This window comes from Bombus huntii, chromosome 15 (genome assembly GCF_024542735.1).
Source record: "Bombus huntii isolate Logan2020A chromosome 15, iyBomHunt1.1, whole genome shotgun sequence".
NCBI classification, from domain to species: domain Eukaryota; kingdom Metazoa; phylum Arthropoda; class Insecta; order Hymenoptera; family Apidae; genus Bombus; species Bombus huntii.
In genome coordinates this window covers 7,885,495-7,909,126 of record NC_066252.1, presented here as the reverse complement: position 1 = coordinate 7,909,126, position 23,632 = coordinate 7,885,495, and the positions used below count along the sequence as shown (strand labels likewise).

At 34.8% G+C, this 23,632-nt stretch overlaps 1 protein-coding gene and 1 long non-coding RNA gene across 9 annotated transcripts; one reads left to right on the top strand and one right to left on the bottom strand.

Moving 5' to 3' along the window:
• Positions 1 to 58: 58 nt before the first annotated feature.
• LOC126873772 (uncharacterized) lies at positions 59 to 21,653 on the bottom strand. Of its 8 annotated transcripts, none has more exons than XM_050634967.1 (17): positions 21,397 to 21,647; positions 17,862 to 18,042; positions 17,369 to 17,435; positions 16,369 to 16,439; positions 9,129 to 16,066; positions 8,919 to 9,052; positions 8,097 to 8,831; positions 7,900 to 8,014; positions 7,671 to 7,801; positions 7,454 to 7,597; positions 6,162 to 7,373; positions 5,667 to 6,085; positions 5,256 to 5,489; positions 4,145 to 5,020; positions 3,627 to 3,756; positions 3,190 to 3,529; positions 59 to 3,077 (listed from the first exon to the last, which is right to left on the bottom strand). In XM_050634967.1, exons 2-17 carry the CDS (start codon positions 18,017 to 18,019, stop codon positions 1,357 to 1,359), a joined length of 13,425 nt encoding a protein of 4,474 aa, XP_050490924.1. In that variant the 5' UTR covers positions 18,020 to 18,042; positions 21,397 to 21,647; the 3' UTR covers positions 59 to 1,356. The 8 variants fall into 8 exon arrangements, with proteins under 8 accessions (XP_050490924.1, XP_050490929.1, XP_050490925.1 ...); XM_050634972.1 differs by having other exon boundaries at positions 16,369 to 16,433; XM_050634968.1 differs by having other exon boundaries at positions 21,430 to 21,646.
• A 104-nt stretch (positions 21,654 to 21,757) lies between these two features.
• On the top strand, positions 21,758 to 22,832 carry LOC126873795 (uncharacterized). The gene is made up of 2 exons (XR_007692540.1): positions 21,758 to 21,893; positions 22,063 to 22,832. It is a non-coding gene; the product is annotated as an uncharacterized LOC126873795 (long non-coding RNA).
• The last annotated feature ends 800 nt before the right edge of the window (positions 22,833 to 23,632 follow it).

Below are 23,632 nucleotides of genomic sequence, written 5' to 3'. Positions count from 1 at the left end.
ATATTTAGACTTTGATTACTACGTTGTGAAGAATGTAAAATAGAAATGATGACCACTGTTATTATAAAAATCAAAAATATTTATGTGTAGTTCTATATTTACAATCTCACGATATTTACAATTTTTCTTGTAAATTAAACTACTTACAGGACACTCAGTCTTGTATTTTCATCTTACATTCGATGTTAAATGATTAATTTTAAAATTCGAGCACAGAACTCAGTGCAACAAAAGCCTTACATATTTTATTAACACGTAAAATTCTTATTTACCGATACTTTTCTAAAGCAAGAACTAAGTTTTATCAAAATAAGTTAATAAGTAAATACTTTATTATTATTATTATTATTACCACCGATAACGATTTTTCAGCATCGATAAACGTTAAATCTTACGTGTCAAATCTTAATTAATTTTTTATACATATCATTTAAAAATTGTTCTTCTTGATTCAGATTTAATTTCACCATGTTTAATTACTTCTGAGTTGATATATGCATGTGTAATATTTCCTGAAAATTGTTTAACAAACGTTTCGAGTTAATAAAACACGACAGAACTGCTCAACATTAAGTGTAAGTACTTAAAAATAACATTATTACGATATCATTATTTGTAAAAAATCAAGATATCTATACTAAGAGATTTTACATATTCCAAAATAAATAAATTCAATATTCATCAATTAGACAAATATTGATACATTTTTATTTACAGTTTCCATGTTAAAATTTTGCGTTTTGATTTTCAGAATAATTTTTACCAGCTTATAGCATGGCATGATTTGTCTCCCTATTTCACAAATTTTTATATTGTGTTTACTTAGAAATATATGTGCAAAGTATATCTATATACAATATCGATAAAGTCCAGATGGCAAATTGCTGTTACATTGAATATAATTAAATATAATTCTTGTACATATGAAAACCTTTTCTTTTTATGTAATTCCAATTCTGCAATAAGATAACTTATAAAAGAGCAATGTAATCTTGCAGGAAGTACAAATATTCATTCTTTTCATATTTCTCAAAATTTTTAAATATACACTTATGACGAATATAAGCACAAAATATGTAACTATGAAACGATCAAATGTGAGGATATTATCTACAATTACTCATCACAATACGACGAGAGAATCAATGAATTTTATAAAAATTCATCGATTATTATAGTATCTTTTAAGTATAACGTCACAGAAAAGCATGTATAATACCGTGAGTCACTTTGGTTACTATTGATCATTGTACCAATAATAGTCACGCAATAAATATTTATATACCATTCATTATATTACATTAAACAACGTCGATAATGTGGAAAACGATAAGTTTCCTTCTATATTTCCATTTGTTATTTCAATTTTTTAAGTGCTGGGATATTTTTGATATCACTCTTAACATCTTCTAATATTATCTCTGGATTAATGTTGATTAACTGCGCAAGAGTGGTACAGTTTACTTTCATTCGATGCCCCCCAACTACCATGTACGTGTTTAACTTAGCTAAATTAACGGGACTTCTGGGAGCGCCGTAATAGGAAAACTGTTTGCTTTTCGCCTCTTGTTGCTTGTCTTGTATTCTGTTACTGATAAGATATCTCGAATGTGGATTAGTCGATTTTCTAGCTACCGCCTTTATTCTGCATGGTATTGCATTATGACGAAATGCACTTTTAGTCGTAGATTTTTTTGCAACTGCATTGTTTTTCCGCGGTAATTCCGATCTTGACGGGTTTGAATTTTCGTTTTTGTCGGAAATCGGCTCAAACTTCTGCCATTTCACTTGAATCATCATTTCCTCTAGCAAAGACTCATAATTCGGAATACTTTCTATTTTTAGTTCCATTCCAGGATGTTCTTCGCTATTGTGCGTGGAGACTTCCGAAGGACAGCTGAAAGACTTGTCACAGTACTTACATTTAAATAGGTTTATATGTTTGGACACGTGGTTCTTCATTACATTAAGAAACATTGTGGTGAACGGACAATCAGGACAAACGTATCCTCGAGACATTTCAGTCTTTTCTTGTTTCCTGAAATTTAATGGCAAATGCGAATGGAACATAGTATGATGTGTCTTCATTTTGTCCTCAGAGTCACATAACTCGTTACACCACTGACAAATCCAACCCTCTTGTTTCGATCCAGAACTCTCCACCTCTTGCACATCACTATGCGATTGTTGTAAATATAATTCGTAAGGACTTCCCGCTTGTGTTTTCGAGCATTGAGCCTTCGCCAGCGATTTTGCTGAAACTCTTATCTCGTTATATTTAAACGGTTTCGACTTCGTTTTAAGAGCATCGGTCTGCGATGTTGATTCATTATGCATTATGTTCCAATGATTCTGTACCGTGCTCAAATATTTACTACGGAAGGAACAATAATGGCAATAGTAAATCGAATCATCCTCTCTCGCGTCAGAAATCTGTTCCTCCTCTATATCATTGCTGTAATCCTCAGTGATAGTCTTATTATCAAGCTCCATCTCTGTAGATTCACTAGACGATTCAGATGGTGATATGTCTTCGACTTTAAATGGCGAAAACGGATGATTGACCTCCCAATGTTCCCAAATTTCCGACTTTGTCGCTGCAGTGAAACTACAATAAAAACATTTCAGTATATGTTTAGTCATGTGTATCCTCATGTGTATTTTGAGGCCAGTCGTATTCATAGCGGTAAAGTTGCACAAGTTGCACTTTTCTTGCGGTTCAATATTGAAATCATCAGCTTTTTCCGTGACTTCTCCTCCACTCATCTGTGTCTTTCGTTTTCTTTTCCTCTTTGGAAACACGATTCCGTATTCCTGTCGCCAAAATTCTTCCGGTAATTCTGGTCCGCCAGCTGCCGGATTTTCAACTATTTTCTCGGGACAACCGGGATGCTTTGAACGAATGTGTTGTCGCATTAAACTCTCTGAGTTCGTGCTACGATCGCAGTAAGGACAGATAAATCCAAGTCGTTTTAAGTGTGTCAATTGTACATGCAGTTTGAAGCCACGCCGTCGGAAGAATGTCATATTGCAATGTTTGCAGGTGAATGGCTTCTCTTCCTCTTCATCTGGCTTGCCTATATAGAAGTTGTAATTAATTTTATATATAGTCTGTCCAACAAAGTGAGGTAGTAAAACGCAAACAAAATTTGATCACATAAGAGTTTCTTTTTATTTGAAGACATTTACCTTTCTCTATATCAGTAATTTTCCCAGGTTTCTTCTTTGGGGATCCACTCTCAGTCCTTACATTGGTAATGGGAGCTGCATCATCCTTGTTATCCTCAGCTTGCACTTTTATGGTGTTTTCTGGAGTTTGTTCTTTGTTGCCTTGCTTATTATCAGGCTTGCTAACAGTATTTCCAGTTTTAGGAATTTTGGTTACGGTATTCTGGGTAGTTTTAGCAGAAGATGGTTTTGAATTATTTCCAGCTATGCTTGTAGTTGCAGAACATTCTGCGTCACTTGCATGTTCCTTGGCTAATAGTCCTTTCATCATCAGTGTTTGTCTCTTCAATAATGTGCCAACCTACACATTAAAATAATCAATAAAAAAATATATTTAAAATTATTGTATAATTTCATCAATTTTTAATAATATAATTTTTGTCAAGCGACTAACTTACCCATTCTTCGATATCATCGTCTGGAGATAATGGTTCGTGATTATGACGTTCCCCATTATGGTGTTTATTAAAATGCTTCAACAAGGCATTACGGTTTACAGACAAATATCCACATTCCTTACAGTGCCATCTGAAATATTTTCATATTAACCATTTGAATCCCAGAGGTCTTTGAAAAAAAAAAGGTCGAAAAATTCCGAACAGCGCGATAGTGCTTGTCTTAATCGATTGCGAAGAGAAACAAGCGGCGCAATAGCGCTCATCATATTTGTTATTTTTATGAAATACATCTATATTATTATATATGCGCACTATTAGTTTATAAATATTTCAAGTTTTGTTCAATAAAAATGATTGAGAAGATAATAATGAAATACAAAATTCCGCCAATCGTCCGTAGCGTTCAAATGTACTGGGACTTCTCGACACAAAATCTAAACAGCCGTTGATACTCAAACGGTTAAATAAAGAAAAAATATAACTTCGAAATAACAGAACGAAACTATAAAAGTATTTACCTTGCGTAATTCAATTCTCTGTAAAGATGATCCCTCATATCATGCTTATATTTTGTCTTGAACTGCGTGCACAAAGTACAGACATACATATTACCATCTGCTTTCCCATAAGGACCAAATCTTCCGATATCCGGTTCACTGAGATCGTTGTCTTCAATTGATTTAGATCTAGTTTCCTTAGCTTTTTCTGTCGTATTCGACGTACTAGTCGCAGGTTCCACTTCTGTCGATACCTTGTCACAAGACAACGACCGTTTAGATTTTTCTTTCGTCTGCTTGGTGTCATCTAATGAATTGGATTTCCCCGGCTTTATTTTAGCCGGTTTAGTGACTAAGTCTGTGTCACTCTTCCGTTTTCCTAACTTTAAAGAAGATTCAGTGGACATTTCGTCTTCTTCTTCAAGAAGGATTCCGCGAATATGTCTAATTCGAGGCATGTCTCTTCTCCAAAGCGGAGTAGTATCAAAAGGTTCTTCTTGTCCAGTCTGCTCTACATTATCTGTACTTTTCTTATTCACCCCTTTTATTCGTTGATACATTAAAATATAGTCAACATTTAAATCGTTAGGGTGCTTACTATTAATATGTTGTTCTAACATAATTTTCCCATTTGTTTTAAAGGAACACGAGTTACATTTGTATTGGCTCTTCTCATCATGTGTCACAGACGTATGATTAGCCATTTCCGCTTTATACACACACTTATAGTCGCAGAAGTTACATTTCCAATGATTTCCATCCGGATCTGGTACTTCCTCTTTGACTTCTTCTTGTATGGATTGTTGACTGCTCTCTGTGTTTTCCAACTCTCTAATTACTTTCACAAAAGGTCTTTTTTCAGGATGTTTGTCAGAAAGATGTCTCTCCACAACGTGCCTAGGCAATATTTTGTTACTATTAGGAAGCATAGAAAATGAACCAAAGAGAATAAGCCTTTTTAAACATTTGACAGGCACATGCAACGTATATTTTATTAACGTTCACTTTGCATTCTTGTCAAATGTTTCAAAAATATATTATTCCATCTAATTTTTAAATACATCGTGCTTATAATCTGTGACCCAAACGGTGCATTATTAACCAAATGTGAGGCATAAACATCATTGTGTACCTATGATAATGATGATGGTTGCAGTGAGAACATTTATAAAGTCTGGTATCGTGCATTTTTAAATGAACGGCCATTTTATCAATTGCTATATTTAATCCTTCTTGACCTGGTGATGGTTGTGGACAATGAGGGCACCGGAAATATTGTTCCTCGGAATGCAAAGCCTTTAAATGACATCGTAACATCGCCTCATCGACTGTTAAATAATTGCATTCAGCTACACCACACACGTATCTATTATAGGAAAACATTGCCAATTTTCATCCTTCGATTCACTTCCTTCGATTCGACTCAAAACTCATCAAATTAAGTGAAAAAATATTGAACACTTTTGCGTGTGACAAGAATTACTCTCATTCTTGCAAGAACATCCATATTGTTATAACATCCGGTTTTAAAAAGTATACCTACCTCTTATGCTCCGGTACAAATTTCGGGATGAACTCATCTTCGTTATTTTTGTTAGTCTCCTTAGATTTCCCTCCCATCCGACCATTTTGATGAGAACTACTTGCTAAGTTGACCATTTTATCAAACATTCGTTCCTTCTTATCCAAGCACGGCACAGGATTAACGGGACCACTTTCTGGCACGCTTTCGTCTTTTGCATGCAATCGCAAGTGTCTGATGATGTTCGTACGCACTTTCGTCGTGTATGGACACACTGCACATTGCACTACACGGTTGTAGATCGCTTGAAGTGGCAAAGAATCTATTTCATCAGGACTGAAGCTGAATTTCTCAGTGTCTGTTGTAGCCTTCTCAGTGCCTTTTTCACTTGACTTTGTATTACTTCTACGCTTCTTTCCTTTACGATCTCCATTGTAACGCTGTACAAAAATAAACAAAATATTTATAAACATATAATTTTGTGCTTTTGCGACATACTGTATAAAATGTACTTACAATAGGTTGTACGATGAACAACCCATCAACGGATGGATTTTTTGGATCAGCCGGAACTAATTTACTATATGCACATTTATGTTTCATCTTCATATGCGCCATTGCTTGGTAACCCACTGTACATCTCATTTTGCACAATGAACAACCAAATCGCTTTAGTCCATGTGATTTTAAATGCTCTAATAAAAATCCAATTTTCAAGAAACGTTTGCTACAATGAGCACAGGTCAAGTTTTTATTCTCACCCCTCAAAGAACATTCTTTTACATGCGTCTTTAACTGAAGAGCAGTTTGTGAGCTATAATCGCATGTTTCATAACCGCACTTGTATAACTGTGTCCCTGAGAAGCCAGTGTCTTTAATATCATCTAGAGTTAAAGGTTTATCTGTTTTCATGGTGGAATCTTCCTTAGCATCGCAAGATGCGATTGAATCTCTGACATCACTGGAAGATTGTTCTTTTACATCCTTTTCTAGATTTATATTTTGTATCTCACTTACGTCAATGCTATCCTTTTTGTTCGATTCGGATTTTATATTTTTTATTGGACTAACTTCCGTATCGTCAATATCTACAATTTCAATGTCGCTATCTTCCATTTTACATTCCGTAGCGGATGAAGTATTCATGCGAGTTATATTAATAGAATGATTGACTTTTTTCAGGAAATCAGGGTTGTCCAGTAAATTGATATTTATAAATTCGTCGCTGCAATCAAAAGTTCCTTTGGAAGCTTCTGTTGGCTCCACAGAGCTTTTGTCAGTGAGAATATTGGTCTTTTTAGATTTATCTAATAAACTTTTGTCTGCGGATTCTCCATCCGAAACCTGCGTTGCCAAAACGTCCGAGTCATTCATTAAACAACTTTCGAATATCTTGCTCACTGCACTATCGTTGGAACTCTCATTTAATGATTTTTCATGTTGTGAGGTTTTAGCATTGAGAGAGCTATTTGAATTATTGGCATTTCCAAATAGTCTCGAAAAGGATTTATTTAACGCCTCGTTTTCGTCCTTGTTCAACAAATTTACATCATTAGATAATTGAGGAAAAACTATAGCGTGAGACGAAGACGTGTTAACAATATCTGTATCAGTTTCTTTATTGTGCTCGCCTTCGTTCTCCAGGTCAATCACTTCTTCTGTGATTTTCAAAGTGTCATCCAATGTTCTTATAATTAATTGTTCTATTACGTCTTTGTTTCGTATTGGCTGAAATGTAACATTTAAAATGACACTCATAAAATATTGGTTTATTTATAATTTAATTCATTGACATTTATTTATTTTACCTGAAGAGGAAGAGTTCGCTCAAGAACCTGTGGTAATCGATTGCAATGAAACGTGCTCAAATGATTATGCAGTTCGCTCAAGTGGTCCGAACCATTCAAACAATACAGACATTGAAACTTGTAAAACCCATGCGTTCTATAGTGCTATAAGATTTAATTTCATAAGAATGATTATAAAAATTTAGTAACCGTTAATCAAATAAGTTAAGAATATTACCGTCATTAATTGATCGATTTTCATGCAAGTAGTACGACACACGTGACACTTATAGCCAGAAAGAAGCGTTCCATGTTTATTTTTCAAGTGCGCTATAAAAGATTCGGGAACAAAGAAAAACTTTCCGCAATCTGTAAATGTATTTTCATGAGTTTAATTTTTCATTCAGAGATGATAAATAGCGTAATCTTCGTTCAAAGAAGACAAATAATGTAAATATAAATCGTACCATGTTGGCACACGTAAGGATATATGGTGTCGTGTCGATTGACTTCTTCTTTTGATGGTATCTCTTTCACGGGATTACCAAGTAGAAGACCACGATTTCTAGGGTGAATCATTATCTGTAAATAAAAATCAAATGTGTGTCAAACATAAAAATTAATTGCCCCAAAAGTTACAATACTACAAAATGTATCGTCATACCTGATGTATTTGCACATAAGAAGGTACAATAGCTCTATAAAAACAGTACATGCACTGGTAACGGCAATGCGCGTGTTTTTCATCGATATGCGTTTTCATTTGATTCCAATCCTCCAATATCATGTAACAATAGGCACATTTCTGGTAATCAAATGGCGGTGGCTTCGTCGTATTTTCAGTTTGATTTACGTGTTGAAGATAGTGCTGATGATATATAGACAATACATCACTGCTGAAGCGACAATCACGTGCCATGCACTTGTACAAATGAATCAATTTAGTAGCCTTCAACATCGCTTTGTATGCATCCGCGGATTTTAATTTAACTGCCGAGACTGTGGCTAAAGGTTCTTTTGATTTTATTAGAGCTGGCGTTCGAACAAGTTTGACGATTTTGTAATTCAAATTCTGCGACGATTGCGACGGAGTCACTAAAGGTAATTTACTATCTATTTGAATAATTGTTGATTTTGGAGCAATTGGAATGAAATTGGTGGTAAGCTGTGTGGTGGTTACAACTGGAGAAGGGGATAGACTCTTCACTGGAATTAGTTTTACTTTTTCTGGTGTGGATTGCACTGTCTGTATATTCCTCGTTAATGTCTGTGTAATAGATACAGCATTAAATCTCTTTAAAATTAGAGGCGAATTAGACTTTTTCAGTAAAGATACCCCCTTGCTTTTTATAGGAGTATCTTTGGGGACAATTTCAACTGCTTTTCTTATATCATTTATCTGTAATGATAATAAAAGGAAAGTTGTACATGCATAGTTTGAAACAAGTGAAAAAATTTCGAGTAAATATCGTATGTAATGACTTACAATGGGACTTTCGGCGCCATCAGCTCTTGGTGCAAGACTAACTACATTTTCGATTTTCAAGAATGAACACTCTTCTTCAACATCTGATTTTAACATGGAATCCATTGTATCTGAAGTACTGGATTGACTCGCATCTAATATATGAAATACTTTCGTAAATGTCAAACAATGATTCACATATCATTTTAGTATTTATATATTTATACATACCGTTCTTTATTAGAGATAGATCTTCTTGGGCGTCTAAAAACTGCATGGGTACCGACAACATATCTCCACTTAGACGTCTCAAACGGATCAAGTTCTTAGGTGGATTACTATCGTCGTGCGAATCATGCGATATCTCGTGGAATTTACTTTCCTTTTTCCCGAAAAATTTTTTAATACTAGATATAGGAACAACATCTGGTGGTTTGGGAATAGAACCAAAAGGAAACGATCTTTTAGAGTCTTCAGGTTTAGAAGAAGTTTCATCTTGTTTTGTAGCTTGAAGTTGAGCAGCAAGTCTCTGTATAGTGGTAAACATTGGATCTTTACAAGATGCATTCATACTTGAAGTTTCCTTCAAGATCATGTTAACATCAGTAGGCAGTTCACTATCTGACTGTTCGCTACTAGAATCAGAGTCATAAATAGGAGCACTATGCCTCATATTCTCATTATCACTAGTTTCTGCATCGCTTTCTTCATTCTTTTTTGTATCCAATATTGCCAATGGAACCTTGGTCATTGAATTTGTTAGATTTGTTTCAGATGTAGACTTTGAATTACATTTTGTGCTAAATGATTGGTTTTGCGAAGTACTATCCTCAAGTTGTTTATCATTTGAAGTTCCTTCAGCCAATGATAGATTTTTCTCTGAATCTACCAGTGAAGGAATTTCAGAGTTACAAGGCAATTCAGTGGTATTACTTTGAGGTGGCATTGATGGAGTCGGTGAAGTCGTGATATTAATTGGACTTTTATCTGAAGAATTTGATACTACATTTGAATCAGTTTCGTTATTTGCTGCTGTTAAATCAGTCTTCATTTTATCCTTCAATTTATCTATAATGGACAAACCTTTTTTAGATGCGTCCCTTTGCAATTTAATGCCAATGTTTTGAATAATTTCTTGCATTTTTTTCTTACGTTCGAGCTGAATTTCTACTTCTTTCTTTTCCAACTCTGGTGGACAAACGAATACATTCAGATTTCCTGATGGTAAATTGGAATCCATATCCATTTGTGGTGGTTTCTTGTTTTCATCATCAGTAGTAACTTGTGGTTCAGAATGATCCTCTTCTTGATGTTTAACTTCAGGTACATCTTTTATTTTCTTATCCTCGTCATCAGACATTTTATCCTTCTTTATCACTTCTATTTCAGTGATATCGTCGTCATTCTGTTCAATCAGTTTTACTACTTCATTTACTGATCCTTTCTTTGAATTTGACTGGGTTACTTCTAGCTTTATCTTTTTCTCTGGTACATCAACTTGTTCATCAAATTCTTCTTCAACTGCATCTAAGGACATGTTTATCTTAACAATCTTAACACTCAAATCGTCCTTATGCCATAGATTAACATGTTCCTCCACATTGGACTTCTTTAATTGAACGAAATTACAACATGAGCATAAATAACCATAAATGCGATTTTCAGCAGGTATTTCATCTTCAGTTATGGCTTCAACAAAAGTATCTTTAAATTTGCGACATACTTTATAATAATGAGTTCTCATGGAGGACTTGGCTACAGTTTGATAAGGACAACTATTGCATCGAAACCTGTATTCTCCTGTGTGAGTAGTACAATGTTCATAAAATGCTTCCATTGCAATCTTGGCAGCTCCTTCACTGAACAAAAAGCAAAATCTGCAACGAAATTTACAGATTTTTTCTGCAAGAGGTTCCATTGATGGACTTTCTACATTATTGTCATTCGCATTTTGAATGGCTAATAGAGCATCTGACTGTTTCAATCTGGAAATCAGAATTTCCTTTCCAGGATGGTTTAATTTGTAATGGTGAACAATATTTTTACCAATGAACAAACAAAGCAGACAATTGTACTTTTCTTGGCCCGTCCAAGCATAATCAATTAATTTTTTTACATCTAACTCAGAAAAAGATCTATCTAGATCAATTTTATTTTTAACGACGTTCTTTTCAGCGTTACGGTTGGTTTGTTCGTTATCTTTTTCCAATAACTGTTCATTAGAACAAACTTTACTTAAAGAAGATTTTTTCTTCTCTGTAGGATCAGATGTTATTATGGATACCTCTTCTTTTTTGTCTTTCGAATTATCTTGAAGAATCTCACTAGAATTAGTATCTTTAACATCATTCTTAAGCTTCTTGGAAATATTTTGCTTTGTATTATTGGGTGAACTACTGTTTTTGCTTGTTGTATTTTCTGAAATAGTATCTCCTTTGTTAGAAATATCTATTTCAGAGCTAGCATTAAGCTCACAGTCACCCTTGGAAGATGAAGCTGTAAGAGTCTTCTTCCTTCTTTTTTTGTACAAAATACCCATCTGCCAATTATACTTTTTCTTCTTCTTCTTCGCTGAAGACTTCTTCGTACTTGATTCAGCCGGTAATTGATCGCTAACATCATCATCAACGTCTGCGTCGCTTCCTTTGTCCGCTATTGATGAGTCCTTATCTGCATCATTCTTTACTGGTACTAATCCCACTAATATGTTACTCAATAACTTCTCATTACCACTAGTATCCATTGTAGTTGAAATAACGCCTGTTTTTTTGCTAGAAGTTACGCTACTCGACATAGAAATATCAGATGTAATACTTTCTTCATCAGTAAATTGAACATCATCTTTACTTTCATTCAGCAGTTCGTTTCCTTTCTTCCTTGTAGACTTTCTAGAAGATGTTTGAACATCCTTCTTCTTCTCTGTTTGTTCTACTGCCTCAGATTCAGACTGCTTATCAGGATGAATTGAGATGTCCACAGCTGCAGCCAGTTCAGACACATCTATCCCAAAACTCTCATCAGATGAGCTATCGAACATCACTTTAGAACATTCCAACTTAGAAATGTTTGTCTTCTCAACTACTACTCGTGGTTCTTTTATCGATTCCTTATTAATACGTTTGCTTCGCCTTAGTACCTCAAAATCTTCATTAGATGTTTCTTGATTAGACAATGAACTAGAATTTTGAATTAGCTCTGTTCTCAGCGCCAATGGTTGATCCTCTTCACTATCTGAACTTTGATTATATTGTTTTGAATGTTGTCTAGTGATTCTTTGCACCTCTTTCTTTGATTTACCTCTAGACTTACTTGATTCGTCAGAAACACGTGATTTTGTAGATTTTTTTTGCTTGGACGAAACCACAGTGTCTTCTACATCAGAATCTACATCCAAATCACGTTTATTCGATTCGTCCTTCTTTATGCTCGTAGTACTTTGATTGGAAGTACTCGTACCTGCATTATTTTGATTTTCTTTTTGTGCTCTACATAATCGATAACCAGTTGCTGCCACAACATCATCACTGATGAACATTTCCCTAATATCTTCTTGCAACATCTCCAGGGAGTTCCTCCTCTTTGCTTTGGCTTTTGGTATCTTTGAAACAACCTCTTTATCTTCAGCCAATTCATCCTTGGTGATCTCTTTAGGTGTTTCTGGAACACTTTTCTCCTTGTTTATATTTATTTCATCTTCATTTGACTCCTTCTTCTCTTCAGCAACGTTTTGCGTTTCTACACGTGCAATCTCTTCTTTAGTGGTAGCATTTTCAGGATCTGGTCCATTTTTTGAAAGATCTGAAGATTCAATATTAGGAGTTACTTTCACAATATTTGTATTTGTCTTTTCTTCCTGGTTATCCATTGATGTACCTGTAATCAATTCGTTGTTCGCTGTTTTTAGAATACCAAGCCTTTCAGCAAGAGACTCGTCATCGGAACTATCTGAAAAAATTACTCGTCGCTTCTTCCTCGTCTGAACTTTCTTCGTCTCAGGAGTATCATCTTTATCCGAACTGCTACTCTCTGATTCTGATTCAATGATCCTCTTGATCTTCTTCAACTTCTTCGCCTGCAATACTTCTCCCAGCTTCTGCATGAATTTCGCGTGTTCGACGAATTTCTTTCCCTCGCCAAATTCAAACGATTTTCTAATTAGAGCTTCTATCCATTCCTGAGTCATTTCGCCTTTTGACTTGGATCCCTCTATTTCTTCTTTCTTAGATTTCTCAATATTATCAGGTAATTTGGAGGAGGTAGTACTGATAAAATTTAATTCAGAAATATTAACATCACTATTCTCTTCTACAGGAGTCTCCCTAAAACTGTTATCTTCTTTCAATTCCTCTTTTTTATCAGTGACTATATTACTTTCATTCCAATTTTCAAGCGGAACATTCTTATCGCTGCTACTGCTCACTTCTGCAGTTGCGTCTTCCTTGTCTTTTTTAACAGCTTTACTTGCTTTATCCTGCTTTTCCAAAGGACACTCTTTAATTTCCTCAGAAATGTGACTCGACGTGGGCGACTCTGATGACTCGTTACGTTTTATTTTAGGAATCTTAAAATTTTGTAAACAATAGCCTTGTGCAGACTTTGCCTTCGTGTCGATAACTCCGTACAAACTCTCCAAAGGTGACTGCATCTTGTCTTTAGTTGTCTTCTCTTGTGTATGTTTAGTACTATTTTCCGTGTCCACACGTTTATGGCTATCAACTGGCTTTGGAGGAGATTTCGGTTTTTCCTTGATCTTCCTGAACGTCGATGTTGCAGTCGGTGGTCCCGTCGAACGTTTTCTGGGATCTCTCTCATTGAAACTACTATCTTTACCTTTGTGAGATGGGAAATGTTTATCCTTAGCCAACCGAGGATCTCTCACCGAGGTACCATTATCCCTCGACTGGTTGGAGCCTTGATTATTTACATTGTGTTCCATGCGTACTCTTGGATCACGGTCAGATATATTTCTAGCATCCCTACCGAACCTATTACAGTTGTCCCGCTCACCATGATTGTCCCTAGGACCAGGCCTACGAGTGTCACGATTGAAATTATTCCTAGATTCTCCTCTATTCCTTTCATTGTAATACGTGTTACGCCCTCTACCATTGCGGTCCCTGTCTCTGTTCCATGGACAGGGAGTGCTGGGCCTCGGATACGGTCCTGAAGGACCTTCTGTGGGCCCCATTACACCACAAGGAACTTCGTTCTCTGGTCTATATGGTACATCATTTGGTCGGTTAATCGGAGAATCCCATGGCTGCCTCTGGTGAGGATATTCCATTCCTCTATCAAAAGGCGGCTCATAAGACCTATTCTCTCCCTGAAAGTTCCTGTACTGTGACCCAACAGGAAACCTCGTAGGTGATATTAAAGGCTGTATGGTAGGTACATTAGGTACGTCCATATTGGATATATCGTCTGATCGTGGAATATGATTCATATCCTGAGATCTCGTATTGGGACTCATTAGAGGTCTAATACCAACATTCATGTTTGGAGGGAACTGGTTAGGCCTTATCTGACCCTCGTTCATTTGATGAGGATCCATATGAATGGTCTCTCTATTGGCACCTACGTTCCACATCTCTTGGTGTGGCATACCTATCGGATGTGGATACGTTTGGGCAGGAGAACTAGGCATACCGCTAAAATTGGAAGACGATGGCCACTGGTTGTTACAATAATCATTCGTATTCACGGGCGGGTGCATGGAAGGCCAGTGGCCTTGGTTTGTTACTTGTCTATTGAAGTACTCGGGTCCTTCTATTCTGAACTCAGTGTCTATCCTAGGTGGCACCATCTCAGGTCCAATATTCCCCTGACGTCTCTGATACAACACAGTGTTTCTGTCATCCGGCTTGACCGAACCGCCATGATGTATCTGATTGGACATATCGTCGTCGGGTCGACAGTGCATGTTGTGCACGTTAGATTTGTCCATATCATGGCCCTGGTTGTCACGCAACTGGCGAGGATGGCGCTCGTAGTTATCCGCAAAACGAGGCTCTGTCTTGGAACTAGGTGAAGATGGTACATTTCTGTTGTCGACAGACATAGTAGCCATAAACGAACTAGAAGCATGACCTAAACTACCTTGAGGTGATCCCTTAGTTTCACCAGACTTGAGAGGGTCGACTTTTGAGCCACTGGGTAGACATTTCCTACTGGTTAACTTAACTATATGCTTGTCTATCTCTTCCCAACGTCTCTCACTCTCGCTATCAATATCCTCTTGTGTTAGCAGAAATGATTTAGATGTCTTTGGATCCTTAACATTCCCACCTAATTCCTGTTTATCCTTCTTGAATTTACCTGAATCCTCTCTTAACCTATCACCCTTCTTTTCCATCTTGCTATCATCTTCTTCGTTCAACAACTCAGCCAGATCTTCCATGGACAATGGCGGTCCTGTAGAAACGGGAGGTGGTGAGAGCAACAATGGTGCTGATGGTTTGGAACCAGGCCTCGAAATTTCCTTTGACCGAAGTGGAGTGTTCTTACAAAGTTTTGGGAACAGAATCTCCAAATCTGGTGACTTCAACTGTGCATCAGGCATATTAACAGGTGATTCAGGGCTAGATTCTAACGAAACCTGATCCGTGTTTATTCCCATCATTCGATTCTTTTCTAATATCGACGACAATCTTCTGGAACCGCCCAGAGAGGGGACTGGCACGGTTTGTATTTGTCGAGACGGGTGAATCGATATAGGCATGTGAGATCTGCCATCGTTCACCTTTGGAGACAGATTACTTTCAACCATTTTGGACACAGTAACACCATCGTGGCTAGAAGTAATGATCGTCTGCCAATTTTTGTTCCTCGAGATGTGATTTTCGTTCTCCTCGAGCATATCCCATTCGGCGAACGACATATTATCCTCGTTTTTACACAAACACTGTGACGAGGGAGGTACATCGTTACTCGTCCTCTCTGTAGGTATGATGATGGGAGCTTTGGTCGGTAAAGTTTCTATGGGGTCGGGAGAGGCTGGTTTGCTGTCAGATTTTTCATCGAAATCTAGACTGCGTTCAGTAGGAATTATTATCGGCGCCACTTGAGAACCCGAGTCTGGGCTAACCGGAGGAGTTGGACTGGCCGGCGTCTCGTGGATCTCTCGGTCCTCCATAACATCTTCTGTATGAGGCTTTACATCTTCAAGTATACTGAAAGGGATTCGATCGACGTTTTACAATATCTTATCTTAGTAATATTTCATTTTACAACAATATATATTATCTGTTATATAATAATAATAGTACAATGAAATTTCTGCTTAACAATGATGTTCAAATTACGAACAGTGAACATCACTGTTTTACAAAATTGAATATAGGTTTTGGTTTACTTTTAATTTTAATAATACATCGATATATTGTGTACAATACATAATGATGAACTTAAAGTTATATATGAACAGTTGTTAAATGAATTTTTGTACAAATTGTGTGAGTGATATGATACTTACTTTGAACATTGTGCTGAGCTAGATTCATTTTTCTTGTGCGGAAAATGCAATCCGGGCGTATTTCCCTGAAACTCGTGTCAGATTAGAATGATTAAAATAACAAAAAAAAATACATGCACTACGGAAGCCTGAAAACATCCAGAAGTATAAAGAACAGAAAATAAAAAGGGATCATCCGAAGCAACTACGTTTGTTCAAAGAGGAGGAACCAAAGAGAAAGTAATGATTGTACATTGACCATTTTTCTACAAACATCAACTAATAATGTATAATATTTTTTATATTTTACATCATATTACAGTTATAAATAATTTCCATAAATTTTCATAATAAATTCCATAAATTTTTTATAGTACTAATTTTTAACATTTTTTACATAATGAAATCATAGAAATGCCATTGCAAAAAAGCGGTGTACAGAATGCAATACAAAACATTTCGTAAAAATGTGAACACCCAGTTTCTACTGATAAAATATAAAAGATAAGGAGAACGATGCAACAGTTATAATTTGCTCTATCAAAGCACGGTGACAATACCCGCGGCATTTGAAATGCGGCATATGAAATAATATAAAAGAGCCGTTTGTTAAAGAAATATTATTATTTCTTCATTATTGTTTCAGTTTTTAAAATATTGATACGTCCATTTAAATATTGTATAAATAGAAATCTTAATGCGCATATGTATAGTTATCATTCATATATTATACATATACATATAGTATTCGAACTAACGGAAGAACTTACAAACATTCTCGTTTATATCTTTCTTCTGTGAATATAGTGCAAACTAGTATCATACAGAGCATAAAGCCAAGTGCTAGTTTTTGATTCACTGAATCTGTAAATTGAATAGTAATTTGATTTGGCTAAAATTCTTTAATTCTAAAGCTAAAAGATAGAGCTAAAATTCTTTTAGGAATTAAGATTTTTAAATAAATAATTCAGTGCACCAAAAATGTAAGACAAGTTTGTAATACGATGATTAATATATCTACCTTTTCCACTTTGTTGTGTAACTTCTGCAGAACGTCTTCGCATCGCTGCAACGTCTCAATCTTCAGCCTATTTTATCGATAACAGTATGATTAATTGTATTTTGGATTTTACGCCTTTCCGGTTTAAAATGTAACTCTAGATTTATGACAATATTGTATACTTCGTAGTTTTTGCAATAATAATATTGTTGTAAAATACGCGTAATAAAAGATGTAAGCAGATGGAAATTTCGTTCTCTATGAAAATAAATAAAAATTGTAGAAATAAGAAAATTAAAAAATCTGAACGTTCAAAAATTCAGAACTTAAAAGTTTGAAAATTCGATACCACAAAATTAAGAAGTTCGAAAGCTTAAAAGTGTAAATTAAAAGAATTCTGTCCGATATCGGTTTTGTATTTAAAATTTTAAGTTTCAGCGCATAGACACTGAATGTCACCAAAACGTTGCGTTGATTAAAAGCGAATGTTTTATTTCGTAACTGCGAAACATACTTCCTCTTGCTGTTCGATAGGATTCCATGTAGACTTTGCATTTTTTGCAGTTGTACTTCTCGCGATTTGTCCTTAACGTTTTGCAGTCGCTCTATCATCGCTTCCAAAAACGGAATGTACTTTTGCATCTCAGCAAATTTCTTATCATACTCGTCCATTTTGTTTGATGTGTATCGCTCACCTGTACCGGGAGAAGAAAATCTTTATGCTTACAAATATTTCTCGACTATTACTAGTTACATCATTCGCTTTTTTCCGACTTTTATTCATTTACTTATTCAAATGAAACTTGTTTATGCCTTACAGAAGTCTATACTTCATTCGTTAACATATTATAATTTATCACTTAATATCTGCTTACAATATGTCCAGCATAAATATCCAATCTATTTCTTTATTTATTTTACCATATTCACAAATAATAGAAATTTATTCTGTTTGTGATCACTTGTACCTTTATATTATAATTACGCGTTAGTGAATTTTCTTCATTAATATTGGTAACACTGCCTTCGTATTGTATTGCTTTTTTTTTATTTGATTTCGATTTCATTGTTAAACGAACAATAAAAATTGTTCAAATTTGGAATTTAACTATTTCAAACAGATAAGAAGCATTACTTGTTCACTAATAATTCCAAAATTTATGTGATAATTTAACACTGCACTGGAGTTAGCCGCCAAATTTAACTGTAAATTTGGCGGCTACTAAGTCGCTTATGTAATTCGAACTTCTTTATGTTTAATAAATAAATAATTAAAACAAATAATTAATAAATAAATAATAAATAACTAATAAAAGTAATTAATTAATAATAAATAATTAATGCTACGTTACTAATAAATTATTGGAATGACACTTTAGATATAGCGTGATAAAAATACAACTCATCCAATTAATAAAAAGAAATTTTCATTATTTTTCGACTGCGTAACTTCATCTGTCTTCAGTTTGTCATTTTCTCTACACTCTTCCAACACTGTAATACAATCCACCATGAAACATAATCCTTTTTAGTTATGTAAGTACTAATATTTCGTTCTAAGTAAGAATATGACACCTGCCAATCATACTGCTCTGTTACTAAATCTCATACTATTTAGACTTAAATTGAAATTTCATTTTACATTTTTACAAACGAGTTATGATCTTCATTTCTCCAGGATTTTGTTCTGAGATTATTTTAACTTGTTACTATCCATGGTCACTCTCACAGGTAATCAATAACGGGAATTATGAACGACATATAATGCATGTGTATAACAAAAAAATATAGCGATCCGTATGTACTAGTTTATTCTCGTACACTATGAATAATCTTACTTATACAAACATTATAGTATATAAAATATACAATTTCAATTTATATTAATCAATCGATCACCGAACTTAAACTGTCACGTTCAATTAACTACGTCGCTCTATTGACGATTTAAGTATGCTGGGAACATAGTAATTTGAAATATGGTATACCTTCGTGCAATATACGACCAGGAAACTATTTAATATCACATTGATGCAATCCACTTCTGTAATTCTTCCTCGAAAGTACTCCACACGTAATTCGCAACACTATTTACGACAAAGAACCACGTGATCACTTTTCATATCGAAATTCATTCGAACCGTTAGAAAAAGACAAAAATCAATTTGTCGGTATTTACTGGAAAATATAATTAAGCAGCATTGGTTGTAAATTCCACGACGTTTATGCTCAGTAATTGCACCGCACATGCGTGCTAAGCATTCGTTGTCAAATTTATAACTCTAGTCACATTGTATTCGTTTGGTATAAAAAGGAAGGACTTCGAGATCTTTACCATTTCTTTATATACCAATTTTTCGCGGAATGCCAAACTAATAACTTTAGTCGAATTATTCAAGGAATAACGCACTTGTACACACTGATTGAAAAATATTTCAAAACTTAGACACGAGAATCACAATCGAAAACATAGCCGATGGTTAGATGCATTGCAATTACGTGCCAGGTCAGAATTTCACTGGATTTTCCGGGTATCCAAGAAAAGCAGATATGTGCATCCCATTCAATGGGCAATAAAGCACACTAAAACTGCAAGACTTAATCAATTTGCTTTGAATAGATCACTTTTTAGCTAACGACTACGGCCGTACAGAGCTTATTTTCAAACTGTTAATATTGTCCTGTACGTACCCTGTTTCGTGTCCGTACTCTATCGTAAACTTGGACATGTGACGTATTCAAAGTAATGGGTAAGAAACATCCCTGAGAGACATTTCTCTTGTTACATTTTTTCCAACATGCGTAGTTTCATCATCATCTTGAAAGAGAGAGGAAGTAGATGGAAGCACGATCAAGAAGATTTGAAATTATCGGTAGATAGCAGCGCAGTAGCAAATATGGTGGCCGAATGACATTATACGACATTGTTCGGCATTATTCTGCCTCGCTTAAGACTTTCCGACATAAATTATTCACATCTGTCATAATTTTTTATTACTATCAAGTAATCAGAATGATATTTGGTAGGTAGGTTTCATATAATGATCGTGGGTCGATGATACTGCAAAGTACTTCATTGCAGTGGTAACTTATTGGAACGTATCTTAAGATGGCATTTCTGAAAATGGGTTCCAGAAGAACATTCCGGATAAAAATCTCTCTGCTTAGATTGTAGTATTTAATCACGGTTAATGTTATATAACATTAATATAAAATTAAATTTCATTGTTAATAAATAAAAATCACGTATTGAATTACGAATGATACTAAATGCTCCTATTTGGAAGGGCACTAATAGTGTTCTTGTTAGTACAGAATACTAACAATAATTATAACTGCATATTTACGTCTCAGTAAAAAGAATATGTAATGAGGTACATATGCGTTAACTCTTTTGATATTCAATTGGATTCGACGAACTTAAATAATGTAATACTTCATAGTTATCAACTGAATAGTATTAAGTACAATGGAGGATATAAGAAAAATATAATAAACTTCTAAAATACATCATAAAAATTGCCCGTAAAAAATTAATGGAGCGAGAAAATTAAAAAATATAAATAAAATGGAATTATATTTTTATACATTTGTATGAGAATTGTATTTTATATATATTTTTATACTTTTATAAGGATCTATATGCTTCGAATTTCGATCCTGTCATATGCAAAAGATGCATTATAATTCGCATTCCCGAGTTGTCATGACCTTTCTCTTTTCAATTGCTTCTCAATCTGTCTTCATTTTTCTTATTCTCTTTCACTTTTCGTCGATTATGACATTCGAGCCATTCAACGTACGACTTTCGACTACGATCTTCTTTTTATATAACTATTTTTTACCTCAAAATAATTAAATCTCACAAATTGCTTTGAATATTTCGTATAACATTATATAAAAGAAAATATCCCACTACGTTTAATCACCATATTACTTTCTAAAAAATATGTTGTATTTCCCCGATAAGTAATTTTTCTATTCCACAACGATAAAGATTTACGCATTTTCTTAAGATGTAGTTAACGGATTTGTATCCTACTCCTTACCAAAGAATAGATATTTTATCTACGACGACACACCTGATAAAACATTACACAGCAGAATACCGCCTTCTGCATTGATCTTCTCTCGCCTTTCGAATCCTGCGTATTGAAAAAATCTTAGCACAGCTGAACCGGACCCGAGACAAAAGTGCGAAATCCCGAGTATCCCGAAGTCGTTAATGCACGTCTATGTGCACACACTGCATGGAATAGCTTTAACTCTCTCACAATGTCGCAGTTACGGTGGAACTGACACTTTTTTTCAAGTTCTGCAGCGCGCTCTATAATTCTGCATCACGAGCTAGAGGAACTAGACTATCGCGATGAATATTTAAGCATCAAAAGTACCAATTTGGCATACCAGTTTAATTATCCGATGGAACGTCACTTCTTATAGAATGCACGCACAAAGACACAAAATATTCCGTACATATAACCACCTTTCGGACAAAATCCCGATAAAGTGTAACCCGATGTCACCTCTCGGAATTGCATATCAGGTAAAAGTCTAAAGCGTCCACACTCTCGCGGATTTCTACAAATATTTTTGTCTAACTCGCTATCACGACTATGGTTCTTCAAACGAATTCAACAATTCCGTATCAAACCGCGTTTACGATTCGATATATACGAGACTCATTTTATTACATGTATTATTATATCGAACAGTTTTCAGCTAGCACCGGTACACGTTCCCCGAAAGTCTTGATGCACTTCGAAGTCTCACTGTACGAGACATCGGGTCGAGCGCTGCTTTTCGGTTCACAATAATTCGTCGTGGTGGTTCATCATTCATTTCTGAATATACATACACATAAGTAAAGATGACAAACATGTATGAACACGAAACTATTTTCCTACGTATCACAAATGAACGAGCCGCGACCGTTAGAGGGAAATTAAATCCCTGCGAGATATGTCGTGAAAATAATCTCTTCAATATAGTGGAAAATCGATCATTTCTCTTCGCAAGACATTCCTTTATAATTACAATCGCACTACCTATGAAGAAAGAAGCAAAATGGCAACCCTGAAGGGCGCACAATGTACAATGGCTGCCATTAATGGCAGCTAGGCTAAACGATTTCACGTGGTTCTTCGTCAATATTTTTTCTGCCATATGTTACTCACCTTTTATCACATCCGCATACTTACAATTTAAACCTGATATATCTTGCTCTTTCTTGTAAGGGTATTACTTACGTTAATGGAACGATACATCTGATTAGTTTCGATCGAACAACGAATTTTATTGTTTTCTCGAATTAATCTCTGTGTGCGACACAATACAATATACATGTTTTTCGAACAATCAATAATTTCGAGTCCTAAAATATATATTTCAAGATTCTAAAAATAAATATACGTTGCACAAAATGTAATATAATTTTGTTCATTTCCTCAACAGTACACTTCTATATATTGATAACTATCATTATCTAAATAACAAAATAAATACCAAAAATCAAATATGCAGTTATTGCGTGAAAATCGTCTTTAAAACAGGAGTTGTGGAGTAAATGCAAATAGAAAATCTGGTATATGTGTTTTAATTATTCCTCTAATAATTGTTGAAGTTTCCACCGAAACTCGATAATCCAAAATTAATTGCCGATTACTTGATCCAAGTTTTGGGTGTTCTGATGATTTAGGTATCCGATATTAGTATATTCTGAAGGACGAGAGAAACACACCTTCGTCTATGGAGGTCCGCCATTTACGACTCGTGCGATTCTAGCTTCTATATCCACTTAGTAAGTTCGAGAACTCTCGGTGACAAGAAACGAGTTTAGCCGGAAATAGCCGAAGTTTCTATCCCAGGTTTCACCATTTGTTCGATTAAGTGATACATGACTATTAATAGAACTGGAAACATCCTAATAAATAAAAATACAAGGAAATATTACTTTCACAAAAGAATATAATATAAGTTCACTAAAAAAATATATTGTAAAAAATATTTATATTTATGTAGAATTGTAAATATCTATCTTTTACGATGAAAATGATATTGAAACAAATAGAAAATAATAAAAGAAGTGGTAAAAAATCCATTCGCTCCTCATACATAAATCTGATATTTAAATTAAGGATGTAAAGATTATATTACATGGTCATATTTAGAGTATTAAGGTTTCACTTAATAAAGCCAAGAAGAAATGTTGAATTTTAATTATTACTATATTAGTTTCAATTTATTTCAGTAAATAAATGAAATGACTAAAATTACAATTACAGT